Raw genomic sequence first — 14811 nt, forward strand, 5'->3', positions numbered from 1 at the left:
ATAAACTAGTCTGGTAGATTTTTCTGTGAGGGACAGTGAAAATGCAAGAATCATCATCCAGTCTGGAAGAATGTCCTCTAAGGTCCTGTGCCTGTCAGGTCCCATTTGTTCTGCGGGAGAAGAGATCCATACAGTCCCTGACTTCTCTGATAATTTTAAAGTTTCATCTTCTAGTTCTGTTTACTCAACACAAAGAATGGTAAAATAACATCCAGCAACTTTCAGCCAGTCTTTCAGTATTTTTTTCCAAAACCAGAACAAAGATCTGAAGTGTGTCAAATGTTTCTATAGAATATAATTTATCCAGATACTCATCCTGTTTGTGTCCAGCTGAATATCCACTGGGAAAAAAAAATAAAAATTCTAGAGTTCCTTTGTACCACTAAATTATGAATCTGAAGGATCAAACGGAATATTCCCAGTGTTGTCTTTCTCATTGTTATCTGCCCTAGTTACAGAGTTAAGCCATCTCACTGAGTCAGTCACCAGTTCTATCCAGTCTAAATATGACCAAATTTTTCTTGAATCAAGTCCATCATCAAAACATCATGCCTATGAAATGGTTTTTCTTTCCAGCTCCAGTAATGTGATATGTAAGCAACAGATTTTTTTTGTCCAAAACTACAGATCTATTCTCAGTATGCATAAGGGAAAGGAGATTCCCATCTTATTTGTGACATCACTGAATTATTAGAAAGTAATACATTCATTTTTTTCAAACAAGGAAAGTGGCAATGATGGAAAAATGAAAGGAAGTGCTTTGGCTAAGTGTTGGCACTGAACAAAAGTGGCCATGTAAAGACAGAATGGCTAGAATAGAGCATCACAAATACTTTAAAAAGCTCTTCTCCTCGTGTGGAAAATAAAAGAGATCCTGGATGAGTGACAAAACTACTTCTGTGTAAATCTAGATGTTTACATGGTAGTGATGATTTAGATTTTGGATACAGCTGTGCATGCATGTTGGCTCAAATGTGTCTGGTCTAATAACACTGAGGTTACAAAAAGCTAGGGGATCCAAAATGACAGCTAACTGACATGGATGAAAAAAAAGTGAATCTGAGCATCATTTGGGAAAGCTAGACTCATGAACTGGAGCAGGTCTACCAAAGCAGAGAAGGTAATTATTGGCTTTGCTTTTATTGTGGATAATAGCTTTGTGTTGACAATTTGCCTTTCAAATTCTGGCTTTGGAAATGACCTGTAACAATGTGTTTGTGGACAATTGCTTTGCAGTGTCCTCCCTCCTGGACAGAAAGCCTGGGGCAGGGGGCCAGTGCGGTGGGGTGGTGGGGGTAGCTGGGAAACAGCTTCACTGCCTCAGGACTGTGTAGTTCCTGTGGCTGGTAAACTGAAAATCACCAACCAACCGACATAGCAGGTCTAGGTGCGTTGACAGGTAATGTCTGGTATGAAGCAAGCCTGTAAGATCGGGGGAGAAATGTACCTGCCAGAGCAAAACTAATTGTTGGACTTCTGATGAGTTGGAAAAGTGAATTAGGGCTGCAGCTTGAAATAAATGAGTGATGCTGAGGAAATGTGTAGCCAGGAGAGCCCATTAACCGATGGATGTGGTGGAAGTTACAATTGCCAAGGTATGTGTGGACATCTGTGAGAAGACACAAAAAAGCCAGGAGTCAAAGTCTGAGGTGAGGAGAAGGACCTGGAAGAAAGCTTAATGGCAGCAACATAGGAAGGAGAGAAGGAATGATACAGAGAAGGTTTGGATGCAATATTGGAAGATGCTTAGACACTTCAGCAACAAAAATCGTCTAAGGGGTAAAATACTCAGGGAAGTGGAAGAATGTAACTGTAATGTCTTCTACTGTGAAGGACCTTTCTTTTCCCGAGATCCCTGGGTAGCAAACAGCAAAGTAGCAAATCCTCAAAATGAATTTTGAAAGTAACCACACTTTCTGCTCTGAGAGAAAAGTTTAAAATGTCTAACATATTTTTTTGTAAGGAAAAGGAAAATGTGCCTGAGGGCTGAGAGTTCTTAAGACCAAGTTATAAACCTTTGAAAATAGGATTTTATAATGGAAATGCAGAGATCATTAACTATTGTAAGCACCTCTAAGAATGACACCTCTATAGTAAATTACCTTCAAATTAATATAAAACTGTAAAGATTCCCTGACAGCTTTGATTATGTAAGTTGATTTTAGTAGTTAAATGTTGACTTTCTATAATGCATTCTCCAAATATTATACTGAATGCTGCATCATATATAACAATTACCATGTCACAGTGCTATTTTGTGTAAATTAAATTATTGACAGCAATATAATTTTGTATTCACTTTATTATTTTGATTCATTTTTCTGTCAAAATATACAATGACTCTTCACTAGATTTAGAAACCAGAAAAACTCTTTAGATGGTGAAGTATTATTCTCCATACATTATTTTTCCTTAGCCTGTAATGAGGTTGGGGGGGAGAGAGGGAAGCAACATTTGATTCCTTCGCTGACATTGTGTGTGTTTTTAGGCATGCTGTCAACTTTAAATCGTGTTACGATAAGTGTGCTTATCAGAAAGCCTGCAAAGTCCATGGCAGCCCTGGTCAGCCCCTCCTGGCATGCTGCAGACCTGGTGTTTTTAGTGTGCTTCAGCACAAACGCTGTCCTGAATCACAGGACAGGGTTTATGATATGATGATTATTCAGCCTAGATTTAAGGAAAGTCCATCGTATATCACAGGTGCATACTACTTGTTCTTTGAAATTTCTTATGGATAAAAAGTGAAAAACATCATCTTTTTGGTGCTGCTCTTTCTTCATGCCTTGTCTTCCCATGTCTTTTGTGGGTTATGGCAACAGTGATTGCCCCTCCTTGGATGCCTAGAAAGTACTTGCAGGTTGTGGTTGTAACTGCAAATTGGTACTTGTAATGCAGCACTTAAAGTTTTCTCATTAACCCTCCTCCAGATGCACAGCCTGTCAGCTCCTAGTGACCTGCTCGAAGCTAGAGTGCAGAAATTGGGACACCAGCTGTGTCTTCCTACTTGATCTCAGCTCTTCTCCAGGCAGGTACCCTGACCTCCGCTTCATGTAAAGCTCAAAGTCTGCATCAGAAAGACACAGGTGGGCCCCAGAGTGATTCTGAAACATGGTTTTGGGTGTCATCCTACATGGTGGAAGAAACGGACTCAGCTGCATTTAGGCAGGAAAGAGGGCTGAATCCAGCACACCACATACCGTGGGCAAAGACTCTAACTCTGGGTATAAAGATTCCCTCTATTTCGAGTGGTGGTAGAAAGGCTCAGAAAATGCTCATGTTCTCAGCTGATCCAGACCAAGGAGGTTGGGGAAAGCCTACTCTGCAAATCTCAGTGGGGTTTAGTTGTGGCTTAGATGCAGCCAAGCCTTCATCACGTCTGCATCTGCTCAATAATAAAAAGCAAAGGCATGTTGGCTCTCCTGAGAGCCTGGGAAGCAGTTTCTGGTCCCTGGGCCAGTGAGTGCGGACTTCTTTGTAGCCATACAGCTGTGGGCTAGCTCCCTCTTCAGCAAACAGGCCCAGGTCTGTGCCCTGTGTAGTGCCCTGGGAACCTTAAACCTAAAGATTATTTTTCAGATGCTCTTTGCAGTTTTGTTATTCAGCTGTACTGAGCACGTGGAGTCAAGGAGGCTGGGATGAAAGCTGCAAGTTGCCAGCATGGTGAGGATGGGACAGGGGATGAGAAGTAACAGGGAGGGCTAAATCCTCTCTGAATTCACCATGGATTTAGCAGTGTTCTCCAAATATGCCAAAGTTCATTTGTCTGTTGACCTGAGGTTGGGAACATGTAAATAAAATATATTCGCTTTCCATGGCAGCACAAAATTGCAGAAACTCATCTGATGCTGATGAAGTACACTTAGCCATTGCACTTGTGTTTAATTCAGTATGAAATGTTGTTATATTGTTACATCTGCAGTATACATCAAATTCCTTTGTGCTTACTTTTCAGGGGCAGAAGCCCAAAGAGACACTTGGCAGTCTCTGTTGGGGATTAGTGGTAGCGCTGAAAGAAAGATGTCAGTTCTTAGCCCAGATCATTCCTTTTTCCCTTTGCTTAGCTTCTGTTTGATATGACACATTCAAGATATGCAGCGTGGTGGCAGTAGTAGTAGTGTGGACATGGAAAAGAATCTGTTTGCTTGAAGACCGATCTGTTTTTCTGTTAGATGGTCTGATGGAAAAACATTAGAGCTTTGTCAGCCTTGCCCTCCTAAGATATTGGTATTGATGTATATTCTGTTGGCAAACTGAATGTATTAACAATTATTGCAGAGACAACTGTGGAAGCCCAACATCAGTGTGACCATTTGTGTTAGCTGGTTTATAAAATCCCAGGAAGTCATCGATGGATGGAAGAATCATTTCCTTCTAGCTTCTTGTCTAACATTTAGCAGCCATCCCTCCTTTGAATGTTTAACTTGCAAGGAAAGATCTTGTCTCTGTATCTTTCTGCATTTTTAATTTCATGTATCTTTCCCTGTATGAAGCAGTTCCACACACAAACACATGTACAGCAGTATGGTTTTAATAGAACTGGCTTCACTTAGGAGCAGACAAATAGACTTGGGTCTTCTTCTGGCACAGGCACAAAACACTAAGCCATGATGCTGAATTCCTCATTTGGCCTCATTTCTTGTTTGGTTTGCCAGTGTGGGAGTTAATCATGTAAACACAGAAATATGGGGGATAGGGAGAAATACATTCTGTGCTGTCCTGTTCGTGTAGCTCTGTTTCTTGCTGGCTTTGTTAATGTATTGCTCACAGTAGTTTAAATGGCAGGGGTGATGAGGAACAGGTGGTGATGAGAAGGAGTTAATGTGAGAGGACATGGAGAAATCATGTTGCTTGATAGGAAATTGTTTCTCCCAGCATATTTCTGTGCTAGCCCATACAAGTGGGACTCTGTAACAGTACCCTGTGACTACACCAGAAGATACAATGGCATTGAGTTCAAGTGTTAAACAGGTATATATCTTGTTTCAGCTAATTCTGGCATCTGAGATTTTAGGTGGCAGTCATTCCCCTTGATGTGTGAGTGCCCAGACATTGTGGTGATGAGCTAGGCCTTGTTAGGACCTCAGGTTACTAACCTGGAGAGAAGAATTTTGCACAAAAGGAGGATTTAACACTAAAACAGAGCAAACAAGAACTAATAGCTGGTTAAGTTATCCTGTGAATTGGGAAAGATGAACCTGCTGGGCAGGTATTCCCTAACACTGTCATTTTGGCTTTACTAGTCTGCCTTCTCCTCGATGTATCCTCTATTTGTTCAAAGAAAATCATCTGCTTTTCTCAGTTATTTCAAAGTAAAGTCACAAGAATAGCTTGTTCCCACTCTATTCCAAATATAGCTGTTGGCAGCAATTGCTGAGATAAGGGGGAAGGAAAAGGAACTATCAAGGAAGAGGAAAGGCAGGAGGGGGAAGAGAGAAAAGAGAGCTGGAAAGGTTGGACAATAGAGAGTAGAGAGAGACATGAATGAGAGGGGAGGTGAAAGAACAAGGACAATATGTTGCAGCAAAGAAAACAAATCAAAGATGGAAACAAACTCCTGCAAAACAGGTGGAAGCAGCCCAAATACAGAACGAAAAGAACCATGCCCACCCTCAGGAGAAATTTGAGTTTTAGCCATGAAAATTAACCAAACCTTAAATAAAATAATGTCCAATTTTGACTTTCACTCAGATTGTAGGGGTTATGCCATCAGAAAATTTATGCTAATTTACACCACTTGAAGATCTGGCCCTAGAAATTTTAAAGCAAAACATGTTGCTTATTTTAATCTCTTGTGGGATTTTTTTAAAAAAATTCTCTGCTCCAATAAACTTTGCTGGCAGTTCCTGACAGAAAGCCATCTGAAATTTCAGCCTGAAAATTAACCTGAACACCCTTTTCCTCAGGAGTTTACAGTCAGGATGGTCTTCTGGTGAGACTGGAGCCTGCAGACATGCCCTTGGGAGCAGAAAGTAAATGATCATAAAAACTAAGGAAAAGCCAGAACCATGCTCAGACTGACTTACCCAGAGCAAAGAGCTGAGGGTTTTCAAGGCTCAAGGCAGACTGGTTTAAGACCAAAGGACAGAGAAATGAGACACAAATGGAAACAGGTTGTGAGAAGTGGTGCATAGACAGGGCAAACGCAAACGAGTCCTTGGCAATCTAGAAATCCTATGAATGGCTCCAGCTTCCCTGGAGGGGTGGGAAGCTTCTGAGAAACACCCTACAGAGCAATTCTGCTTCTCTTAGAAGACTGCTTGGAAAATGGTGCCAGAGTTTTGCCTTCCCTCCTGATCTGCTGAAAAGAGACACCATACATGACCTTACCCCTCAGCTGAGCATCAAAAGCCATACCCAGTTCTGAAGGTGCTGTTTCCTATAAACTGAGTATGTCTGGAAAGCCTTCTGACAAGCTTTTAAAATACTCAGATGCTAGGTAATGAGACCAACAGGAGAACTGAAAATGTGACACTTGCTATACTTTTATTTCAGTCCTTCAAGGAAGAAGGCCACATGCATCATTATGGGATATGCTCAATTAGTCTCTCTCTGGACTAAAGGCACGGTGCAGCCATGGGACAAGATGGTATTTACACAAAGCACGGGAGACATGTTAGAGCAGGAAATACAAGGGTAAGTGAAACTAGTTTCAGAAGAGAGCACTGGAAAGTAGAGCTTAGCAGTCAGTCTATCGCTACTCAAAACCAAAGTCATCATTATTTTCAGTCTTGTCTCATGAATGATACGTATATCCAAATTATGTTCCCTGTTTATGAGAAGCTTTGGGGTTTTTTTGTCCCTCCAGCAAGCGTCATGCAGAGCTGCGGTATTTTAGCCTTTCAGCAGGGCTGCTCCCTCTGTGACTTGCTCCCAGCACCTCCCTGGGACATGTGCTGACACCTTTGGGGCTACGGGGGTCACAGCCTGTGGGGACGGCCACCAGGCAGCCCTGCTGCCCTGGCCGGGATCTCTGACTCAACGAGGCTATACCTTGGTCTCTCTATAGATAGCACGCCTATGATGTAAAGCTTTAGGGCTGCTGTTATATGGTGAAACACCAGCAGCATTCAGCCCAGCGCACCGCTTTTTGCTCAGCTGCTGTGTCCTCGCCGGCTCCCAGGAGCGTCTTCCCCCAGGAGAGGGCAGTGGAGCCCGCACAGGCTCCCCGCTCCCCGCTCCCCTCCCGCCGGTTGCGGGGAACATCCATTCCCTCGGGCGTTACGTCAGGAATGAAAGGGGTGAGCAAAGGTAGGACTAGGGATTTATACATAGGCTAGAAACCGCGTACGGGAACATCCAGGAAATGTTCTGCGCATTTAATAACGAGAATAGGTTTTTGGGCAAACGAGGTTGTTGTTGCTGTTATTTGCCTGGAAGTTTTCTCTGTCACACATACTTGTTGACAGCCGCACAAAGTTAAACTAGTAACTTGCTGATTCCACACGGGTTTGTTTAATTCTTATAGCCTGAATTAGAAAATGTTATTGACATTTAAATAACCCTTCGGGATGCTGCTAAGGCTCTCCCGAGCCAAATCCTCACAATAAAGTCATTTACTTGTTTCAAATTTACAGGCATTAATCCTGAGACAACAAGCAGCCTTGGCTGAAAACCGCAGAGTGTGGTTTCAAGGTACTGTAATTAAGGGCAGACTGGGATGCCTTTTCCTCTACTCTTTAACCATCCCCTTCCCCTAGCACACCAGCAGTCAGGCAACTGGCTGTTTTCTGTAGGTTCATGTTTACAGCAGGTTTCCCTGGCTGGGTACCAGGTTTCGGGGACTGGCCAGTACAGGCTGAGAGCCTGTATAAGGCCTGTGAGGGGAAGGCAGGGTAAATTTAAGGGAAGTGGCTTTTGCCTACAGCCTGGGAATGTAGTAGACACCTCTGGCAAAACAAAAGTTATTAGCAAACCAGCATTTCTTCCTGTGAGGACATGAGAAATCTCTCTACCCCCAGTGAAAAGGGGCAAATTTAGGAAGCTCTGAAATCAGGCTTTGGAGAGAAGAACTTCTCTTTTATGTGAAACATTAAAAAAACCCACCAACCCCAACCTGAATCTAGCTCAGACTTAGGACAGACATCCCTTGCTGTTGTCAGAGGACAGGATCACTCACCTCCTGTCCAGGAACAAGCCCCTGCTCCCAGCTGAGTCCCCACTCCCGAGGGCACCTGCTGAGCTGGGGCCACCTTAATGTTCCCAAAAGCAGCAGGGTGCACAGTGGAAGTGGCAGAGTGCGTTTCCCAAGCAGGCCTACTAGCATTGCTGCTGTTAGCACATGAGGTTGGTCGAGTTTTGCTACAAAAGCATGGTAACCCCCTGGAGACATGACTCAAATGTGTGATGTTAAGCTGGTTAAACGGTGCTGCCAGCTCTGCAGATGATGAGCTGCTTTTTCTTCCTCAGCCACTCTCAAGCTCAGGTATGGAGGCAAGGACAATTTCATTTCTACAACTCCTGTCTCAGGTCCTTGTGGTAGAGAATGAGTGCAGGAAAATACACCCAGTGCAACGTCAGCTAGCACCTTGTTAAAAAAGTAAATACAATAAATCCAAAGGGGGCTGGTTTCAAAGAAACCGGGAATAAGAGAGGTTCTGTCCTTCAGCTCTGAACCCTCCTTACTTAGTGCTATATCCAGTCAGACACGTCATGCGCGTACAAGGCACAGCTCCTCTCTTGGTGCAAGCGGGGCTTTGGCAATTTACACCAGCAATCTGTCCGTCATATGAAACCACGTGGTTTATAGGAACCACAGGAATTGGTAAGATTTTTTGCATGTAAGGCTCATTGACGTCAGTGTGAGTTGGACAGTCTAACCCTTGGAGTCTGGTATAATCAGCCAAACGGGGATCAAAGGCACAAAGCACACGCAAAGCACTACAGCAAGAGTATCTGAAAAGGGACCAGAAACATTTGAGTTTCATCTGTCAACATATTCCCAAAGACCAAGTACTAACTATGTTTCCATCTTGCCCTGCACCAGATCCTGCTGCCATTCAGACAAAGCTCCCATTGAGAGAAGTCCCTGTAAAGGCTGGAAATCAGACACAATTTACCCCATTCTTGAGAAGGCTTTTAAAATTAACCAACAAAGTCAACTAACAGTAGTATTCCTTAGGTAAAGTTAGCCAGGAGGTACATTAAATTTTATTCATGTCAGTATTTCATTGAATCCTGCTCTGTAGTGGAAGAACATTAAATTCGCCAAGTTAGTGCAAAGGTGGAATTGAGACGTAGGGAGGTGAAGGTGGGATGTGAAACCTTGGTTCTTATTTCTCCTGTATGCCTTATGATTTAGTGTCATCAGTGAGCATGGGGTATTTTCAAATAATACAGGAAGGTGTTGTAGACTATCCCTAAACCCTGTATCTGATACATCTGCGATGTTTTGCAGTAAGGAGGATACAGTACTTAGAGCTACCTGTTTCTCAAATTCATGTAGAGTAACATGCCCCACTGCACAACAGATTCCAATATTTTGTACTTTCATAGTAGCGATTAGACCAATTATAGCTCGGCTGTAATGGAAAGGTACAATACAATTGCTCCTACTTCTCAGTCAAATTTCCTAGAACCTGTCTCTCTGTCACAATTTAACTTTTAAATTGAGATGGGTTTTTTAAATGAAAATATCTAGAAACCTACTGCAATTGAACACTAACTTGCTTTCAACTAAATCTCATATGCCAAACTGTATTGGCTGTACATTAAGTGCTAGAAAGGACTGGTAACAAAATCTATGTTAAAAACCACTAAGTATTATGTACTTGCTAATTACCGTGTACACTTCCCCAATCACCCATAAAGGAAAGTATCTAGGTTTATGCCTACTATTCCTTCGCAAGTATGACAAATGCCCCTCAAACTTTTACTTTTTCAGGCACACTCCTGTCTAGCCTGGGCTGTGCAGTGACCAGACAAGTAGTGAACCTGGAGCATCACCAAAGGCAGGGAAACAAAAACAGAGGAACCGCGAGAGCCTTTCTCAGCTGGGGTGTGAGGTGTTGCATGGATAAAGAGGAGGCCTGGGAGACAGACACCCCATGACAGCGTTTGGGACATAAGGCAGAGGTAAGTGCACACGCCATAGGAACGCCCGAGCATGCCACACTTCTGTGGCACATGCTGTGATGTACTAAAACCTGTAAATATTGGTATCTGCAGTTAAAAATGGAAGCGAAGAGATTTTAGCCTTCCTGTGTATTCTCTGGCTTGTTGCTTTGGAGCAGAAGTGCGCTTTTGTAGCATCTCTCGTATGTTGCCGTGTCTTGCTGCTGCTTGGGTTGTCAATAGGGTGGTTTTTTTGCAGACCGCTGTAAAGGGGCCTTGCACGCTACAGGCCATATGTGAGAGTTGCTTTGCGAAACGCAGGAATAAACAGCCATAAGATGAAATATTCGTAAGTAATGAGATTAGTGACATGAACATAGCATGGGATACAGCTTTCAAAAATAATTACATCTGACACCCTCATCCGCAAGAAGATGTAGGGGCTGCAAGCTCTGAGCTTGGGAACAGCATATGAAAGATTGGCTTCTCCTGGGAAGGGAGGCACAAGGGAGGTTATTTTTAGTACTTTGTGTAAAAAAAAAAAAAAAAAAGCTAGAATTTAAGCACTCTATGGCTTGATACCCTTATTATGGAGGAGATGGTGGGGAAAGAAAAGCAAAAAGGGGAGTGGAAATGGTACTGAGGATGGGGCCTGGGGACGCGGCAGTGGGACCAGGAGGCTGGTCCGAGCAGGGTGGGAGCGGCGGGCCCGGGACGGGGGGATCGGCGGGGGGGGCACGGAGTCCCCGCTTGCGCCCGTCGGTACGGTAACAACCCACCGACGGCGGAGCAGGCGGTTCCGTTTTCGCGACGGTATATATAGATCAGACACTTTCCAAAAAAAGCAGCGACGCGCTCGCTCTGCTCGGCGCCTCTTTCCACCCGTAACTCAGAAAAAAAAAAAATATTTTTTTTTTTTTTTTTTTTTTGGTAAGAAAAGAGAAGTCGGATTCCATGACTGCGGCTGTTTTCTGACCCGCCGCCGCTTTGCGGTTACGGGCTGATGAGAAAGTGAGCGGGGTCCGGCGGGGCGGCCCCGGGACCTCCTCTGCTTTTCCGAGCTTTTCAAAATTTTCCGGAACGAGCCCTAAAAAGGACAGGCGGGGCGGGGCCGGATCCTCGCCTTTTTAGGACAAGGGCCCCGCCACCGGAATACCCCCCTGGGCGGCGCGGCGGGCGGCGGCGGGGCGCTGCCGGCGCGGCGGGGGCTGAGCGGGGCCGGGGCGGGTCGGGGCCGCCCCCGCAGGGGCGCGGAGGGCGGGGGAGGGAGGAGGAGCGGGGCGGGCGCGGGGCGGCGGGTCCCGCACGCGGGGACCCACGTGACCGCCGGGCCCCGTTCCTCAGTCCTTATATGGGCAGTGACGTCCCGGGCATTCAGGGGGCCCCCATAAATACTTACCGCCAGACTTGTCCTCCAGCGCGAGCTGCGGCGGGAGCGCGGCTCTCCCGGGGCACCGCACCGCACCGCACCGCCGCGACGGGGCGGCCGCCCGCCCGCACATGCCTCCCCGCGCGCCGCGCCGGCTCCCCGCCGTCCCCCCGCGCCGGTAGTGGGAGGCAGGGGGAAGCGCCCCCCTCCTCCCGCTGCCCTCCCCGCACCGAGCGCGCACCGCCGGCCGGGAGCGCCGCTCCCCCGGCCGCCCCGCTGCCCCCATGATGACCGCCAAGGCGGTGGACAAGATCCCGGTGACCCTCGGCGGGTTTGTGCACCAGCTCCCCGAGGGCATTTACCCCGCGGACGACATCTCCGCCGCGCTGCCAACTTCGGTCGCGATCTTCCCCAATGCCGACCTGGCGGGGCCGTTTGACCAGATGAGCGGTGTGGCAGGAGGTAAGCGGAGCCCGCGCGGCCGCGCAGGTGCGGGCCGGACCGCCCGCAGAGGGCGGCGGGGCGGGCGGGGGTGGGGGGGGGGGGCGGACGGACGGACTGGGACGGCGGCCGCGGCCCCCCGGGGCTCGCCCGCCGCCCGGCCGGGGTCCCCGGCGCCCCTCGCGGCAGCCAGCCCTGCCTCCGCGCCCGGCTCGGGGGAAAAGTTGCGGCCGGCGCGGACCCCCCCGCGGCCGGAGCGCAACATGTGCGCGCCGCAGCCCCGGGCCGGGCCGGGCCGGGCCGGGCGGCGGCCGGGCCCGGTGGCGGGCCGCCCGGCGGGTGGCGGCGCGGAGGGCTGACCGGCTCCTTGCCCTCCCCCCCCCCCCCCCAGACGGCATGATCAATGTGGACATGGGCGACAAGCGGGCCCTGGACCTGCCCTACGGCGGCGGCTTCGCGCCCAGCGCCCCGGCCTCCCGCAACCAGACCTTCACCTACATGGGCAAATTCTCCATCGACCCGCAGTACCCCGGCGCCGGCTGCTACCCCGAGGGCATCATCAACATCGTGAGCGCGGGGATCCTGCAGGGGGTCAGCACGCCCTCCTCCGCCGCCTCCTCCGCCTCCTCCGCCGCCTCCTCCGCCTCCTCCTCGGCCACCGCCGCCTCCGCCGCCTCCCCCAACCCGCTGGCCGGGGCCCTCGGCTGCACCATGGCGCAGGGCCAGCCGGCCGACCTGGAGCACCTCTACTCGCCGCCGCCGCCGCCCTATTCGGGCTGCGGCGACCTGTACCCGCAAGACCCCTCCTCGGCCTTCCTGCCCGCCGCCGGCGGCGGGGCGCTGCCTTTCCCCCCGCCGCCCTCCTACCCCTCCCCGAAGGCGGCGGCGGCCGACGGTGGGCTCTTCACCATGATCCCCGAGTACGGCGGCTTCTTCCCGCCGCCCCAGTGCCAGCGGGAGCTGCACGCCGGCCCCGACCGCAAGCCCTTCCCCTGCCCCCTCGACTCGCTCCGCGTCCCGCCGCCCCTCACGCCGCTCTCCACCATCCGCAACTTCACCATGGGGGCGCCCCCGGCGGGCGCCGCCCCCGGCACCGCTCCCGGCGGCGGCGGCGGCGGCGGCGGCGGGGGCGAGGGCGCGGGCGCCCCGCGCCCCGCCGGCGCCTACAGCCCGCATCACCTGCCGCTGCGGCCCATCCTGCGGCCCCGCAAGTACCCCAACCGGCCCAGCAAGACGCCGGTCCACGAGCGGCCCTACCCCTGCCCCGCCGAGGGCTGCGACCGCCGCTTCTCCCGCTCCGACGAGCTCACCCGGCACATCCGCATCCACACGGGCCACAAGCCCTTCCAGTGCCGCATCTGCATGCGGAACTTCAGCCGCAGCGACCACCTCACCACCCACATCCGCACGCACACCGGCGAGAAGCCCTTCGCCTGCGATTTCTGCGGCAGGAAGTTCGCCCGCTCCGACGAGAGGAAGCGGCACACCAAGATCCACCTGCGCCAGAAGGAGCGGAAAGGAGCCGCCGCCGCCGCCGCCGCCGCCGCCGGCGGGTGCCCGCAGCCCGGCGGCGGGAGCGGCGCCGCCGCCGCCGCCCTGGTCCCCTGCGCGGCGCGGACGCGGACGCCCTGAAGGCGCGGGGCGCGCAGGAGCCAGCGCTGAGCCGCCGCCGAGCGCGGCGGGGCGCGGAGCGGGGCCCGGCGGGGCGCGAAGAGCACCTGGCGGCGCCACGGGGCTCCCCCGGGCCGGAGCGGGCCGGGCCGGGCCGGGCCGGGCCGGGCCGGGCCGGGCCGGCGGGTGTACATAGGGGCTGCGGCGGGAGGATGGATGCATGCAGTGCCGTCGTGGTGAGGTGTCCTTGGTGCCTTGTGTGGTGTAGAGCCCGGTCCCCTGTCTGCATGTGGGGGGTGCCTTACCGATCCGCTCCGACGACGGCGGCGACACCGAGACCGGAAAGTTTTCCCTCCCTGGTTTTAGTATGGCTGTACATTTCTGCCTATTAATATTGGGAGTTTTTTTTTTTTTTTTTTTTTTAGAGACTATATTTTTGTACGCACTGGTTTGGGGTTTCGGTTTTGTTTTTTTTTCTTTTTGGTGACTTAAAAGTGTTGCGTTTGTAGTAGGACTTTGGGACGGGATGTAAATACTCTGGCTGGAACCGACGCCCGTTGTCCGCCGGGGCCCGGCGCGCAGCAGATAACACGAGTAATGCGCAACCACTAACGGGAGCTGGAAGGAGAGAGGGTTTCTTTCTGGCTACTCTGTAAATAAACTTTTCGACGATAGGGTAGGTGCTTACAACGTTTATAAAAGACGACAAATAAATCTCTTAATTATGCTAAATTGACAGCTTTATTTCCGTAGGTTCCCTGGCCCGGCCCGGGGGAGGGGGTGCCTCCCGCCGGTCCCCGGGCCGCGCCGGACCCCGGCGGCGGGGGGGCTGCGGGGCAGCCCGGCCCGGGCGCCGCTGGGCGCTCCGCACCGCACCGCACCGCCTCGGCGCGGAAAACCAGCGGCCCCGGCCCCGGCGTACAAACACTCGCTCTCGGGCGCGGGGATTTCCCTCGGAGACCAGAGACGGGACGATATGAACCGGGGAGCGGGGTGGGTTTTTTTGACTCACTTTCTGTTTTGTTCCGCGGTTACGATCCGCCCCGGACAACCTCCGCGAGCGGGCTCCGGAAAAGTGAGTACCGCCGCCCCGACGGCCGCCGCTCGGGGGAAGCGGCTCCCGGCGGCGCGGGGCTGCGCGGGCGGCACCGCCACCGCTCTCGGGGGGCTCCGCGGGGGCCCGGGGGCGGCGGCGCTCCCCCCGCGGCACAGCCGGGCTTTTTCTGCTGAACCCATCTGGCCGCAACATCGTGCTGCTTTTTTTTTTTTTTTTTTTTTTTTTAAAAAAAAAAAAAACTATTCTGATTGTTTTTTAAGATGTTACCCCGGCCTGGCCCTGC

General features: G+C 50.7%; 1 protein-coding gene across 1 annotated transcript; it reads left to right on the top strand.

Moving 5' to 3' along the window:
* The first annotated feature begins 11499 nt into the window (after positions 1 to 11499).
* Positions 11500 to 13492, top strand: EGR2 (early growth response 2). Its single transcript, XM_049809645.1, has 2 exons — positions 11500 to 11881; positions 12252 to 13492. Exons 1-2 carry the CDS (start codon positions 11704 to 11706, stop codon positions 13490 to 13492), a joined length of 1419 nt encoding a protein of 472 aa, XP_049665602.1. The 5' UTR covers positions 11500 to 11703.
* Positions 13493 to 14811: the final 1319 nt, after the last annotated feature.

Source organism: Accipiter gentilis, chromosome 9, assembly GCF_929443795.1.
Source record: "Accipiter gentilis chromosome 9, bAccGen1.1, whole genome shotgun sequence".
Classification (NCBI taxonomy): domain Eukaryota; kingdom Metazoa; phylum Chordata; class Aves; order Accipitriformes; family Accipitridae; genus Astur; species Astur gentilis.

Excerpts from the sequence above, each read along its gene's own strand:
- EGR2 (XM_049809645.1), top strand. The coding sequence starts at position 11,704 with ATGATGACCGCCAAGGCGGTGGACAAGATCCCGGTGACCCTCGGCGGG. Across the intron at positions 11,882-12,251 it reads GATGAGCGGTGTGGCAGGAG|ACGGCATGATCAATGTGGAC; the intron begins GTAAGCGGAGCC and ends CCCCCCCCCCAG.